At 53.3% G+C, this 15982-nt stretch overlaps 1 protein-coding gene across 1 annotated transcript in view; it reads left to right on the plus strand.

The window, feature by feature from the left end:
- ACAN (aggrecan) overlaps positions 1-15982 on the plus strand; it is a 56449-nt gene that overhangs the window by 19396 nt on the left and 21071 nt on the right. The window contains exons 3-10 of the mRNA XM_084868998.1: positions 2878-3261; positions 4568-4742; positions 7068-7195; positions 8964-9257; positions 11170-11562; positions 13253-13427; positions 14511-14638; positions 15513-15806. Coding sequence (XP_084725124.1) covers positions 2878-3261; positions 4568-4742; positions 7068-7195; positions 8964-9257; positions 11170-11562; positions 13253-13427; positions 14511-14638; positions 15513-15806 — 1971 coding nt within the window. The remainder of the gene's footprint in view (positions 1-2877; positions 3262-4567; positions 4743-7067; positions 7196-8963; positions 9258-11169; positions 11563-13252; positions 13428-14510; positions 14639-15512; positions 15807-15982) is intronic.

A 15982-nucleotide genomic window follows, 5' to 3' on the forward strand; every position in this document is an offset into this window, starting at 1 on the left:
CTGCCAGGGAAGGATGGGCTGTGGCCACAGAGAAAATGGCCTGAGACACAGAGAGAAGCCCCAGGCCGGTGGTCGGCAAACTCATCAGTCCACAGAGCCAGATATCCACCGTACAACGATAGGCATTTCTTTGGAGAGCCACGATTTTTTTAACATATTTTTATTGATTTTTACAGAGAGGGAGAGAGAGTTAGAAACATCGATGAGAGAGAAACATGGATCAGCTGCCTCCTACACCCCCTACTGGGGATGTGCCCGCAACCAAGGTCCATGTCCTTGACCGGAATCAAACCTGGGACCTTTCAGTCCGCAGGCCGATGCTCTATCCACTGAGCCAAACCAGTTTCGGCGAGAGAACCACATTTTTTTAAACTTAAACTTCTTCTAACGCCGCTTCTTCAACATAGACTCGCCCAGGCCGTGGTATTTTGTGGAAGAGCCACACGCAGGGTGCCAAAGAGCGCCTGTGGCTCGTGAGCCGCGGTTTGCCGACCGCTGCGCTAAGGAACTCGGGAATTCTGACCTGGAATCCGGCTCTTTCTTGGGAAAAGTGTCCTTGTCCCATAGGGGGCTAGAACGTGTTCTATTTTATTTATTTTTTTTAAACATATTTTATTGACCTTTTACAGAGAGGAATGGAGAGAGTTAGAGAGCTAGAAACATCGATGTGAGAGAAATATCCATCAGCTGCCTCTTGCACACCCCCTACTGGGGATGTGCCCGCAACCAAGGTACATGCCCTTGACCGGAATCGAACCAGGGACCTTTCGGTCCGCAGGCCGACGCTCTATCCACTGAGCCACACCGGTTTCGGCTAGAATGTGTTCTATTGAGCGTTTATAACGCTTAAATATCTTAGACCCAGGGTCTCCCGTGTCCTTTTGCCCTGAGACCCACAGAGACGCAGCCCCTGGCAGGAACCCACAGGGAGGAGGGGGTGCCCACACAGGGTCCACACCCGTTCCCTGGGGGGCGGTGGAGAGCTTTAAAAAGGGCAGAGCCGGCCGAAACCGGTTTGCCTAAGTGGTAGAGCGTCGGCCTGCAGACTGAAGGGTCCCAGGCTCGATTCGGTCAAGGGCATGTACATTGATTGCGGGCACATCCCCAGTGGGGAGTGTGCAGAAGGCAGCTGGTCGATGTTTCTGGCTCTCTGTCTCTCTCCCTTCCTCTCTGTAAAAAATAAATAAAAAATATAAATAAATAAATAAATAAATAAATAGAAATAAAAAGGGCAGAGCCGCCCCCCCCCACCCCCCCCCCCCGCTCCTTCTCAGCCTGGCCCCTCTCAAACCCGCTGGGCTGTGGACCTTCAAAGAGAGGGTTGTGCCGAGGGGCCCGGTGGTGACTGCCCAGGACACCAAAAGGTTAGGGCTGGACCCCAAACATTCCTGGCTCCCCCGTTCCCTGCGCTGGTATGTACCTCTCAGCCACAAGTATCTGAAGCATTTTGACGTCCACCCCGCAGCCCGTCCTGCTGGGGGGGGGGGGGCGCGGGTAAGGTCCCCTAACGCTGGGATTCGCCATGAAAGGGGCTGTTTAATCCAAAAGCTGTTTGCAGTCCTGTTCCAGGATGACCTTCACTTCTAACGGGGCTTGGTGAACCACAGCAGCTTCACCATGAATTCTCTCTGTGATTTCTTTTTTTAAGGATGTTTTTCTTGATTTTGGACAGAGGGGGGGGGGGGGAGAGAAAGAGAGAGAGGAAGGGAGAGAGAGAGGATAAGCTGCCTCCTGCACGCCCCCTACTGGGGATGGAGCCCAAAACCCAGGCATGTACCCTGGCTGGGAATCGAACCAGCGACCTCTCAGTGCGTATGGGATGACGCTCAACCGTCTGAGCCACATGGTCCAGGGCTCTCTGAGGTTTTTTTTTTGTGTGTGTGTGTGTGTGTGTGTTTTTAAATATATTTTACTGATTTTTTACAGAGAGGAAGGGAGAGGGATAGAGAGCTAGAAACATCGATGAGAGAGAATCATCGACCAGCTGCCTCCTGTACACCCCCCACTGGGGATGTGCCCGCAACCAAGGTACATGCCCTTGACCGGAATCGAACCCGGGACCTTTCAGTCCACAGGCCAACCCTCTATCCACTGAGCCAAACCGGTGTCAGTGCTCTCTGAGTTTTTATGGATTCCAAGCATAGCCTGCCTGCCTCTTTGCAGACCTAAATGTCTGATCTCCTCTGATGCTTCCCCTACAGCAGAAGACAATGAGTTGTCTGCCGGCAAAGCCGGGATAAAGCCCAAGGCTGACCTCACGCTGGGAGGCACATCTCTGACGTTTCGTGGATTTTTTTTTTTCCTCCCCCATAACAATGTTTCTGCTCCCGAATAACTTTTCCCCAAGTCTTGCAATCAAGCTGTCACTCCCGGAAGTGGGTTCCTGTTTATCCGGTGGCTTGGGGTCCCCTAAGGCACCTTAGTTTGAGAAACAGAGGTGGCCTTTTTTTTTTTTTTTTTTTTTTTTTTCCCCAATATACTTTTAGTGATTTCAGAGAGGAAGAGAGATAGAAGCATCAATGGTGAGAGAGAATCCTGGATCGGCTGCCTCCTGCACTCCCCACACTGGGGATCAAGCCCCCAACCTGGGCATGTGCCCTTGACGGGAATCGAACCCAAGGCCCCTTCAGTCCACAGGCCGCCGCTCTACCCACTGAGCCACACTGGCCGAGCTGGAGAAGTGGTCTTGACCCTGAAGTCCCCACCTTGCCCTCCTCCTTGGCAACCCCTTTTCTGGCCCCGTAGTTCCTGCCCTGAGGTTCAGACACCAGGGGTCTCTGGGAAGGGTGTTGCAAGGGTTTCTGGGAATTCCGTGCGGCCCAGGTGGTCCTGTGTGGGGGCACTAACTGGTCTGTCTGTCCCTCCCCCCCCCAACAGTCCCTGACAACTCGCTGAGCGTCAGCATCCCAGAGCCGTCCCCGCTGCGGGTCCTGCTGGGGACCTCGCTCACCATCCCCTGCTACTTCATGGACCCCGTGCACCCCGTGACCACGGCCCCGGCCACGGCCCCGCTCACCCCGAGGATCAAGTGGAGCCGCGTCTCCGAGGAGAAGGAGACGGTGCTGCTGGTGGCCACGGACGGGCAGGTGCGGGTGCCCGCCGCCTTCCAGGACAAGGTCTCGCTGCCCAACTACCCCGCCATCCCCAGCGACGCCACCCTGGAGATCCAGAACCTGCGCTCCAACGACTCCGGGGTCTACCGCTGCGAGGTCATGCACGGCATCGAGGACGGCGAGGCCACCGTCGAGGTCATGGTGAAAGGTGAGCGCCCTCCCGTCCGGCCCCCTCTATCCCCACCCCCCCATCTCAAATCCCGGCTCCTCCCCTCTCTCTCTCCGCCCGTGCGCACCTCAGTCACCTGGGCTTTGCGGGGTATGTTTAAGTTATGTTTTTCGTTGTTGTATTTTTTTCCTTTTTTTTTTTTATTAAATTATTATCTGTGTACATATTTTACATTGCCCCCCCCCTCCCATGCACACCCTCCCTCCCGAGAGTTTTGTGTCCATTGGTTGTACTTATATGCATGTATACAAGTCCTTCGGTTGATCTCTCTTTTTTTTTTTTTTTTTTTATATATATTTTATTGATTTTTTACAGAGAGGAAAGGAGAGAGATAGAGAGCTAGAAACGTCGATGAAAGAGAAACATCGACCAGCTGCCTCTTGCACACCCCCTACTGGGGATGTGCCCGCAACCAATGTACATGCCCTTGACCGGAATTGAACCCGGGACCTATCAGTCCACAGACCGACGCTCTATCCACTGAGCCAAACCGGTTTCGGCTCAGTTGATCTCTTATCTCCCCCAGATCTCTCTCCCCTCCCCGCAAGTATGTTTTTCTTGATTTTGGACAGAGAGAGACAGAGAGACAGAGACAGAGACAGAGACAGAGAGAGAGAGAGAGAGAGAGAGAGAGAGAGAGAGAGAGAATATCAGCTGCCTCCTGCACACCCCCTACTGGGGATGGAGCCCGAAACCTAAGCATGTATCCTGGGCTGGGAATCGAACCAGCGACCTCTCAGTGCATATGGGATGGCACGCAACCGTCTGAGCCACATGATCCAGGGCTCTCGGAGGATTTTTTGTTTTTGTTTATATATATATATATATATATATATATATATATATATATATATATATATATATATTGTTAATTTTTTACAGAGAGGAAGGGAGAGGGATAGAGATCTAGAAACATCGATGAGAGAGAAACATCGACCAGCTGCCTCTTGCACACCCCCTACTGGGAATGTGCGCACAACCAAGGTCCATGCCCTTGACCGGCACTGAACCTGGGACCCTTGAGTCCGCAGACCAACGCTCTATCCACTGAGCCACACCGGTTTCGGCTAAGTGCGAGGTAGTGAGCTCCCCGTGGCGGGAGGCATCCCAGCAGAGGCAGAAAGACCACACGTGGAAGGGGGACTCACGCATCAGCCAGAGGCTGGACCCGCTGACCGGGAGGCCCCTGGGACCCCGGCCGTCCTGCTGTGGGGGCCTCGGTTTGGGGGGGCAGCCGTGCCTGACCCGCTCCCCGCCCCCACCCCCCACCCCGTCTGTCTCGCAGGCATCGTGTTCCACTACAGAGCCATCTCCACGCGCTACACCCTGGACTTCGACCGGGCGCAGCGGGCCTGCCTGCAGAACAGCGCCATCATCGCCACGCCCGAGCAGCTGCAGGCCGCCTACGAGGACGGCTTTCACCAGTGCGACGCCGGCTGGCTGGCCGACCAGACCGTCCGGTGAGCCCCCGGCCGAGTGGGGTGGGCGCCTGAGCAACACCATGGCCAGCCGAGGGGGGGGGGGTGCCTTGGTCAGCTCTGCAGGCAGCAGCCGAGGACCGATCCCAGGTCTGCGTGGAGGGAGTGGCTGCGAGCAGCTTAGCCAGGGGTCCTCAAACTTTTTAAAGTGGGGGCCAGATCACGGTCCCTCAGAGAGCTGGAGGGCCGGACTATATGAACTACTAATTCCTACTGTAACACCTCGGCTGCGCTCACTGCCCAAAAACCTGGCGGGCCGGATCAGACTCCTCTGTGGGCCGCATGTGGCCCGTGGGCCGTAGTTTGAAGACCCCTGGTAGCCCTATGGGAGCCTTCTCTCCAAGCAAATGGCATGCACATCATCGTCTCTCCAGAACGTAAACTACACTGAGCGGCCAGATGATGATGATCTCTGAACGCATAATCATCTGGCCACGCAGTGTCTATCCTATAGAATAAAAGGCTAATATGCAAATTGTCCCCTCGATCAGGAGTTCGACCAGCAGGTGGGCCAGCCAACTGCTCATGTCCCCTCCCCCTGGCCAGGCTGGCCAGACCCCACCCATGCACGAATTTATACACTGAACCTCTTAATATATATATATATATATATATATATATATATATATACACACACACACACACACACACACACACACACACACATTGAGTTCAGAGATCATAATTATCTGGCCACTCAGTGTATATCCTATAGAATAAAAGGCTAATATGCAAATTGTCCCCTGGACCAGGAGTTTGACCAGCAGGCAGGCCGGCCAACCATCCATGTCCCCTCCTCCTGGCCAGGCTGGCCGGACCCCACCCATGCACGAATTCATGCACTGGGCCTCTAATACACACACACACACACACACACACACACACACGCACACACACACTTGAGTGGCCAGATTATTATGCGTTCAGAGATCATCATAATCTGGCCACTCAGTGTATTTGGCCCGGCTGGTGTGGCACAGTGTGGAGCGCTGACCCATGAACCAAGATGTCACCGGCTCGATTGCTTGTCAGGACACATGCTGGCTTGATCCCCAAGAGGGGGCGTGCAGGAGGCAACCAATCGATATTTCTATCCCTCTCCCTTCCTCTATCTCTAAAAGCATTAAAAATATTTTTTTGCCCTGGCTGCTTTGGTTCAGTTGCTAGAGCATCAGCCTGCGAACTGAAGGGTCCTGGGTTCTATTCCGGTCAAGGGCGCATGCCTGGATTACGGCCTCAATCCCCCAGTGTGGGGCATGCAGGAGGCAGCTGATCCATGATTCTTTCTCATCACTGATGTTTCTATCTCTCCCTCCCGCTCCCTTCCTCTCTGAACTCAATAAAAATACATTTTTTTAAATAATAAAAACTTATTTTTAATTTAAAATACTTGCTCGCTGGCCTTTTACAGAAAAGCTTTGCAGGCCCCTGAGAGAATGTGTTTGGTGTCCATAAATATTCAGTCAAAGAGCTGAATCTAATCACCAATAACTATGAAAATACGTAGTTCAGTAAAGCGGACAAAAAAACCTATAAAAACAGCCCTGACTGGTTTGGCTCAGTGGTGGAGCATCGGCCTGCGGACTGAAGGGTCCCAGGTTCGATTCCAATCAGGGGCATGTAACTTGGTTGCAGGCACATCCCCAGTAGGAGTGTGCAAGAGGCAGCTGATGGATGTTTCTAACTCTCTATCCCTCTCCCTTCTCTCTGCAAAAAAAAAAAAAAATCAATAAAATATATTTAAGGAAAAAAAAACACCTATAAAACAAGAGTCCACACATCCTCAGAAATGAAAGTTAAAATTAAAAATACCTTTAAAAAATAAAATAAGCCGAAACCGGTTTAGCTCAGCGGATAGAGCATTGGCCTGCAGACCGAAAGGTCCCAGGTTTGATTCCGGTCAAGGGCACGTACCTTGGTTGCGGGCACATCCCCAGTGGGGGGGTGTGCAAGAGGCAGCTGGTCGATGTTTCTCTCTCATCGACATTTCTAACTCTCTATCCCTCTCAATTCCTCTCTGTAAAAAAATCAATAAAATATATTTAAAAAAATAAAATAAAAATGTAAAACAAAGGACTTGCTGATGATCAGCATTATCGTAGGTATTCATACGTGCGTGGTAGTGAGCTCCCCGTGGCGGGAGGCATCCCAGCAGGGGCAGAAAGACCACGTGTGCAAAGGGGAGTCACGCATTAGCCAGAGGCTGGACACGCATCCATGAGTCACCACTCCCTCCCTCTCGGGGAGGAGCCTGCAAGGGCACCGCCCCCTTGGTCCCTGACACCCCCTGCCTTGGGCTCCTGGCAGGTACCCCATCCACGTCCCTCGGGAAGGCTGCTACGGGGACAAGGACGAGTTTCCCGGCGTGAGGACCTACGGCATCCGCGACACCAACGAGACCTACGACGTGTACTGCTTCGCCGAGGAGATGGAGGGTGAGGCCCCCGGCCCCTTCCCACCGCCCCCCTCCCTGACCCCTCCACCCTGCTGGCACTCGGGATCCCACACCTCCCTCCACTTGACCCCCTCTGCCATGGGGGACAGAAGAAGGGGGAGGGCCGGAACCGGTGTGGCTCAGTGGATAGAGCGTCAGCCTGCGGACTGAAAGGTCCCGGGTTCGATTCCGGGCAAGGGCATGTACCTTGGCTGCGGGCACATCCCCAGTGGGAGGTGTGCAAGAGGCAGCTGATCCATGATTCTCTCTCATCGATGTTTCTAGCTCTCCCTCTCCCTTCCTCTCTGTAGAAAATCAATAGTGTGTGTATGTGTGTGTGTGTGTGTGTGTGTGTATATATATATATATATATATATATATATATATATATATATATAAAATATATATTTATATTTATATATATATATATATATATATATATATATATTTTTTTTTTTTTTTTTTTTAAAGAGTTAGGGCCGCCGAAACCAGTTTTGCTCAGTGGATAGAGCGTCGGCCTGCGGACTGAAAGGTCCCGGGTTCGATTCCGGGCAAGGGCATGTACCTTGGCTGCGGGCACATCCCCGGTGGGGGGTGTGCAAGAGGCAGCTGATGGATGATTCTCTGTCATGGATGTTTCTAACTCTCTATCCCTCTCTCTTCCTCTCTGTGAAAAATCAATAAAATATATTTAAAAGATAAAAATAAAAATAAAATCAATAAAAATATATTTTAAAAAGAAGAAGAAGAAGGGGGAGGGAAAAACGGGGACTCCAGTCCTCCGTGACCCCAGGCTCCAGCCACCACTGAGCCAAAGAATGGCTGTCGCTGACCCCTGCCCGGGGACTACCCCTCCCAGCCAGGCCCCTCGCTGCTCTGACCAGCCACCACTGTCCCAAGTTAGAATGCGCTGGAGCCCGACCGGCGTGGCTCAGTGGTTGTGTGTGGACCTGTGAACCAGGAGCTCACGGTTCGATTCCCAGTCAGGGCACCTGCCTGGGTTGCAGTCTTGATCTCCAGTGTGGGGTGTGCAGGAGGCAGCCGATCTCCATGATTCTCTCTCATCATTGATGTTTCTCTCTCTCTTTTCCTTTCCTTTCTGAATCCATAAAAAAAAAAAATGTATTTAAAAAAAAAAAAGAGTCCTAGCCAGTTTGGCTCAGTGGATAGAGCATCGACCTGTGGACTCAAGGGTCCCAGGTTCGATTCCGGTCAAGGGCATGTACCTTGGTTGCGGGCACATCCCCAGTAGGGGGTGTGCAGGAGGCAGCTGGTCGATGGTTCTTTCTCATTTATGTTTCTAACTCTCTATCCCTCTCCCTTCCTCTCTGTAAAAAAATCAATAAAATATATATATATATATTTTAAATATATTTTATTGATTTTTTACGGATATATTTTTTAAATATATTTTATTGATTTTTTACAGATATATTTTTTAAATATATTTTATTGATTTTTTGCAGAGAGGAAGAGAGAGGGATAGAGAGTTAGAAACATCGATGAGAGAGAACCATCGACCAGCTGCCTCCTGCACACCCCCTACCGGGGATGTGCCCGCAACCAAGGTATAATACATGCCCTTGACCGGAATCGAACCCGGGACCCTTCAGTCCCCAAGCCAACGCTCTATCCACTGAGCCACACCGGTTTCAGCAAATATATTTTTTTTTAAATAAGAATGTTCTGGAGGCACCACATGGGCCTTCCAGGGGCCATGGGCTGGGGGCGGGAGGGCTGGCCTTACCCCGCCGCTGTGTCCTCCACAGGTGAGGTCTTCTACTCGACGTCTCCCGAGAAGTTCACCTTCCAGGAGGCCGCCAGTGAGTGCCGGCGCCTGGGCGCCCGGCTGGCCACCACGGGCCAGCTGTACCTGGCCTGGCAGGGCGGCATGGACATGTGCAGCGCCGGCTGGCTGGCCGACCGCAGCGTGCGCTACCCCATCTCCAAGGCCCGGCCCAACTGCGGGGGCAACCTGCTGGGCGTGAGGACCGTGTACCTGCACGCCAACCAGACGGGCTACCCGGACCCCTCGTCCCGCTACGACGCCATCTGCTACACAGGTGCGGCCGCGGGGGCTGGTGGTCAGGGTAGGGGAGAGGGGAAGGGGGGCATGCCAGCAAAAGCGGGGCCCGGAGGGAGAGATCTGAGAACGGGGGGGGTTGGTTTGTACCCCTTTAAGGGGGTCATGGGGCACCTGAACCTCGTGTTTTAGCAGCACCCGTTTCCACAGGTTCCTAGGAGAGCTAAGGTACAGTGGCTTGAGGCCAAATTTCCCAGTTTCCCTTGACAGCAGTTTACATTGTCCCCCATTGGCTGGTCCGCAAGGTGTTCAGCCAATAGGTGAGCGGGCGGCTGGCATGGACCCGGAAGAGAAGCTGGAGCTGTGAGGTGATTGGTTAACATCTGGTGCTATGACAGCTTTGCGTTCTTTTGCAATCTGGAAACTGCGTGGTCCATCCTATATAATGAAAGCGTAATAGGCTAAGTGTCCGACCATCCGGTCAACCGCTCGACCAGTCGTTATGACGTGCACTGACCACCAGGGGGCAGATGCTCCAACTGGTAGATTAGCTTGCTGCTGGGGTCCGGCCATTTCCGGACTGGGTCAGAAGGCCAGACACGCCCTGGAGCCCTCCTGCGGTCCCTCCCCAGCTAGCCACCAACCTCCCTCATCCCTCCAAAGCCGACTGGCCCCCATCGACCCCAATCGATTGGGACTGGGCAAGACAGCCCCAATCACAGCCAGGCTGAGGGACCCTACCACTGCACAAATTCATGCACTGGGCCTCTAGTCACGAGTAGCCACGTAGACAAAGGACCCCAGAATGGGCTCAGCATGGTGCCAGGCACACAGTAGGTGCTTTCCTCCTTAGTAAGGTGCCAGACACTTCAGAAACCAATTTAATGGTGCTTAGCTAGCAATGTAAAAGACCATAGGTTTAAATTAAGTAATATCAGGTCATTATTCATAGAAAAGATAGGACTCTTTCAAACGAAACGTTGGTTTTAGTAGTTCCACATATATAGCTGTTCACAATGAGATACAGCCTGCTTACAATAGAAATTTCACATTGTCACTTGGCGTCAAACTCTGTGGAAACACGACTGTGGAGAGACTCCTGCACATGTGCACAAGGAAGCTTGGAAAAGCTGTTCCTTCTAGCATTGACTATACTAGTGGTTCATAATTTAGGAAATCTCCACCAATAGAGGAATTGAAAATGGTCTGGTGTACAATGTAATATTAAACTAGGTCTACATATATCAGCAAACATAAATCTCAGGAACAACCTGGAGTGAAAATGGAAAGTTGAAGGGTATGCAAGTATGATGCCATCGATGGGAAGTTTAAAAACTCACAAGACAATGGTAGACATTGTTTTTTCACTATATTGAAATGTATATAAAAGAATAAAAAAGACTTGGAAGATAGGCTCTTAAAAAAAAAAAAAAAAAGGGTGCCAGGCACCCAGTAGGCGCTATCCTCCCTCAGCAAGATGCCAGGCACCCAGTAGGTGCTTTCCTCCCTCAGCAAGGTGCAGGCACACAGTAGGCGATATTCTCCCTCAGCAAGGTGCCAGGCACACAGTAGGTGCTTTCCCCCATTAGCAAGGTGCCAGGCACCCAGTAGGCACTATCCTCCCTCAGCAAGGTGCCAGGCACCCAGTAGGCGCTTTCCTTCCTTAGTAAGGTGCCAGGCACCCAGTAGGCGCTTTCCTTCCTTAGTAAGGTGCCAGGCACCCAGTAGGCGCTTTCCTTCCTTAGTAAGGTGCCAGGCACCCAGTAGGCGCTTTCCTTCCTTAGTAAGGTGCCAGGCACACAGTAGGCGCTTTCCTCCCTCAGCAAGGTGCCAGGCACACAGTAGGTGCTTTCCTCCCCTAGCGGGAGAAGGAGGTGGCGCCGACGCTCAGCTCCCCCCTCAGCCCCCGGAGGGAGGCGCGGCTAACGCCTGCCTCTGTCCCCGCGCCCCAGGTGAAGACTTTATCGACATCCCCGAGAACTTCTTCGGGGCGGGCGGCGAGGAGGACATCACGGTGCAGACGGTCACCTGGCCGGACGTGGAGCTGCCCCTGCCCCGGAACATCACGGAGGGCGAGGCCCGGGGCAACGTGATCCTCACGGTGAGGCCCATCTTCGGCGGCGGCGGCGGCTCCCCAACCATGGCCCCCGAGCCCGAGGAGCCCCTCATCCAGGCCACCGCCTTCCCCGAGGCTGAGAACGGGACCCGGGCGGCCTCCGGGCCCTGGGCCTTCCCCGGAGCATCCACGCCTGGCCGGGGCCCCTTCACCGGCGAGGACCTGGTGGTGCAGGTGACGGCAGCCCCCGGCGAAGCCCAGGTGCCCGGGCAGCCACGACTGCCAGGGGGTAAGTGCCCACTCCTCAGGGGGGTCGGAGGGGGGGGCCAGGCGGAAAGAGCTTGGCCTGGGCGTGTCTTCCCCTCCATGGGACCTGGGACACGCCTCTCAGTCCTCCTTATTTGTCAGATAAAGAAATAGGCCATCCGAAACCAGTGTTGCTCAGTGGATAGAGCGTCGTCGGCCTGCGGACTGAAGGGTCCTGGGTTCGATTCCGGGCAAGGGCGTGTGCCTTGGTTGCGGGCACATTCCTGGGAGGGGCTGTGCAGGAGGCAGCTGGTCGATGTTTCTCTCTCGTCGATGTTTCTTGCTCTCTATTCCTCTCTGTAAAAAATCAATAAAATATACTTTAAAAAAAAAAAAGAAAAAAGGTAGAAAGGAAGGAAGGAAGGAAAGAAGGAAGGAAGGAAGGAAGGAAGGAAGGAAGGAAGGAAGGAAGGAAGGAGGAAATAAAATAAATAGGCCAGCCCTAGCCAGTTTGGCTAAGTGGATAGAGCATCGGCCTGTGGACTGAAGGGTCCTGGGTTCAATTCCAGTCAAGGGCACATGCCTGGCTTGTGGGCTGGATCCCCAGGAGGGGACGTGCAGAAGGCAGCCGATCAATGATTTTTCTCCTCATTGATGCTTCTCTCTCGCTCTTGCTCTTCCTTCCTCTCTGAAATCAATACAAATATTTTTTTTTAATAAAAATAAAATAGAATTTGAATTTCACTGTCCACATGGCCTGGGGATGGGATCGGAAGGAGCGGGTAAAAGAGGGGGTGAAAGAAAGGGAGGCCATTCCTCAAGAAGCCAGGATTTGCCGAAACCGGTGTGGCTCAGTGGATAGAGCGTCAGCCTGTGGACTGAAAGGTCCCAGGTTCGATTCCGGTCAAGGGCATGTACCTTGGTTGCAGGCACATCCCCAGTAGGGGGTGTGCGGGAGGCAGCTGATCGATGATTCTCTCTCATCGATGTTTCTAACTCTATCCCTCTCCTTTCCTCTCTTAAAAAAATCAATAAAATATATTTTTTTTAAATAATAATAAAATCACGCCGAAACCGGTTTGGCTCAGTGGTAGAGCGTCGGTCTGCAGACTGAAAGGTCGTAGGTTCGATTCCGGTCAGGGGTATGTATGTTGGTTGCGGGCACATCCCCTGTAGGGGGTGTGCAAGAGGCAGCTGGTCGGTGTTTCTCTCTCATCGACGTTTCTAGCTCTCTCTCTCTCTTTCTCTCTGTAAAAAATCAATAAAAATATATTTTAAAAAAATAATAATAATAATAATAAAATCAAATAAAATAGAATTCAAACTTCACTGTCCACATGGCCTGGGGATGGGATCAGAAGGAGGGGGTAAAAGAGGGGGTGAAGGGAGGCCATTCCTCAAGAATCAAGCCTTGCCGAGACCGGTTTGGCTCAATGGATAGAGCGTCGGCCTGAGGACTGAAGGGTCCCGGGTTCGATTCCGGGCAAGGGCATGTACCTTGGTTGCGGGCATATCCCCAGTAGGGGGTGTGCAAGAGGCAGCTGATCGATGACTCTCTCTCATCGATGTTTCTAACTATATATCTCTCTCCCTTCCTCTCTGTACAAAATCAATAAAAATATATTAAAAAAAAAAAAAGAATCAAGCCTTAAGATCTGGGCAGTGTGGGCACCGGCGTCGTGGCTCCCGGCCCACGCCCTGAGCCCGCTCCATCTCTCCTTCCTCTCTCACAGGGGTCGTGTTCCACTACCGGCCCGGCTCCGCCCGCTACGCGCTGACCTTCGCGGAGGCCCAGCAGGCCTGCCTGCGCACCGGCGCGGTCATCGCCTCGCCCGAGCAGCTGCAGGCCGCCTACGAAGCCGGCTACGAGCAGTGCGACGCCGGCTGGCTGCAGGACCAGACCGTGAGGCGAGTGAGGGGCCGGCCGGGCCCCCCTCCCAGCCCCTACCCACACTGGAGAGGTCAGGCGAGGGCACCCAGGGCACCAGCTCCCTTCATTGCTCCCCCCAGAATGGAGGCATATCAGAGAGGAGGGCATTCAGTCCCAGGTCAGCAGCAGCCTGCAGACGGAAGGGTCCTGGGTTCAATTCCGGCCAAGGGCACATGCCCGGGTTGCGGGCTCGATCCCCAGGAAGGGAGCGTGCAGGAGGCAGCCACCGATCAGCGATTCCCTCTCATCATCGATGTTTCCATGTCTCTCTCTCCCTCATCCTTCCTCTCTGAAATCACTAAAAATATAGGTGGCTTTGCCGAGACCGGTTTGGCTCAATGGATAGAGCGTCGGCTTGGGGACTGAAGGGTCCCGGGTTCGATTTCGGTCAAGGGCATGTACCTTGGTTGCGGGCATATCCCCAGTAGGGGGTGTGCAAGAGGCAGCTGATCGATGACTCTCTCTCATCGATCTTTCTAACTCTATCTCTTTCCCTTCCTCTCTGTACAAAATCAATAAAATATATTTTTTAAAAAAAAAAATATATATATATATAGGTGGTTTTTTGGTGTTTTTTTTTAAGTCAGTGGTCGGCAAACCGCGGCTTGCGAGCCACAATCGGCTCTTTGGCCCCTTGGGTGTGGCTCTTCCACAAAATGCCATGAGCTGGGCGAGTCTATTTGGGAAGACGTGGCGTTAGAAGGAGTTTAAGTTTAAAAATGCGGCTCTCCAAAGAAATTTCAATCGTTGTGCTGTTGATATTTGGCTCTGTGGACGAAGGAGTTTGCCGACCACTGTCCTAGGTCATTTCCCCCAGTCCCTTCCCGCTTGACCCAATGCTATTCCATGCAGTGGGGGCTCCCTTCTGAAGCCAGTAATTCCCCAGCGGGGGGTCCCCCAAACCTTTATCCTCGTATAAGATGCTTCTTCCTGGTTCGAATCCCTTTAAAAACCAAAGATCCTTCCTGCCCGAGTCCCCCACAGCTTGGCCTGCCAGCCTGACCCCCAGCACCCCCCAACCCGGAACAGGCCCTCATCTCCCCTCCCCTCCTCCTTCGCAGGTACCCCATTGTGAGCCCGAGGACCCCGTGCGTGGGCGACAAGGACAGCAGCCCCGGGGTCCGGACCTATGGCGTGCGCCCCCCGTCGGAAACCTATGACGTCTACTGCTACGTGGGCAAGCTCGAAGGTACAGGGCTTGTTCTCACCGTGCAGGCCCCAGAGGGGCAGAGGGCTGTTGGGGAGACACACACACACACACACACACAAAAAAAAAAAGGAGGGTGAAATCCATCATCCACCCACCCCCACATTTGTCAGAGGATAAATAAATCCATTATTTTTTAAATATCGACCTACCATCCGCCTCCTGGAGAGTCCCAGTGCCCATGAGCAAAGCAAAGACTCTGAGAAGTCCTGCAGTGTCAAAAATAAAATAAAATAAAAGCCCTAGCCGGTTTGGCTCAGTGGATAGAGCATCGGTCTGTGAACTGAAAGGTCCCAGGTTCGATTCCGGTCAAGGGCATGTACCTTGGTTGCAGGCACATCCCCAGTAGGAGGTGTGCAGGAGACAGCTGGTCGATGTTTCTCTCTCATCGATGTTTCTAACTCTCTATCCCTCTCTCTTCCTGTCTGTAAGAAATAAATAAAATATATTTAAAAAAAAAAAAAAAAAAAAGCCCTAGCTGGTTTGGGCCAGTGGATAAAGCATTGGTCTGCGGACTGAAGGGTCCCGGGTTCGATTCCAGTCAAGGGCATGTACCTTGGTTGCAGGCACATCCCTAGTAGGAGGTGTGCAGCAGGCAGCTGATGGATGATTCTCTCTCATCGATGTTTCTAACTCTCTATCCCTTTCTCTTCCTCTCTGTAAAAAAATCAATAAAATATATATATATTTTTTAAATTTGGACTGGACAGGGTGTTTAACCGGTGCCTGCCGTGGCAGGTGTCCCATCCCTGCTGGGGGGCGGGTGTGGGCGGAGGGAGCCCCGCCCGTGGGTGAGCAGGGCCCGCCCTGGCCGTGGGCGTGAGGGTCACCCCTGCCCCCTGCCTCTGCCCCCCAGGGGAGGTGTTCTTCGTCACCCGCCCGGAGCAGTTCACCTTCCAGGAGGCGCTGGAGTTCTGCCAGTCCCACAATGCCTCGCTCGCCTCCACCGGCCAGCTCTACGCCGCCTGGAGCCTCGGCCTGGACAAGTGCTACGCCGGCTGGCTGGCTGACCGCAGCCTCCGCTACCCCATCGTCACCCCCCGGCCGGCCTGCGGCGGCGACAAGCCCGGCGTGAGGACCGTCTACCTCTACCCCAACCAGACGGGCCTCCTGGACCCGCTGTCCCGGCACCACGCCTTCTGCTTCCGAGGTGGGTGTTCTCGCCTCTCCTCTGGCCCCCACTTCTGCCCCCCGGTGGGGAGTGGGGTGACTCCCGGGGCTGAGGCCTGCTGGCCCCCGTTCACTCTCCCTGTCCATCAGAACAAGAAATAAAATGTCGCCAAAACCGGTGTGGCTCAGTGGATAGAGTGTCGGCCTGCGGACTGA

This window comes from Pipistrellus hanaki, assembly GCF_964339955.1.
Source record: "Pipistrellus hanaki genome assembly, chromosome: 21".
NCBI lineage: Eukaryota > Metazoa > Chordata > Mammalia > Chiroptera > Vespertilionidae > Pipistrellus > Pipistrellus hanaki.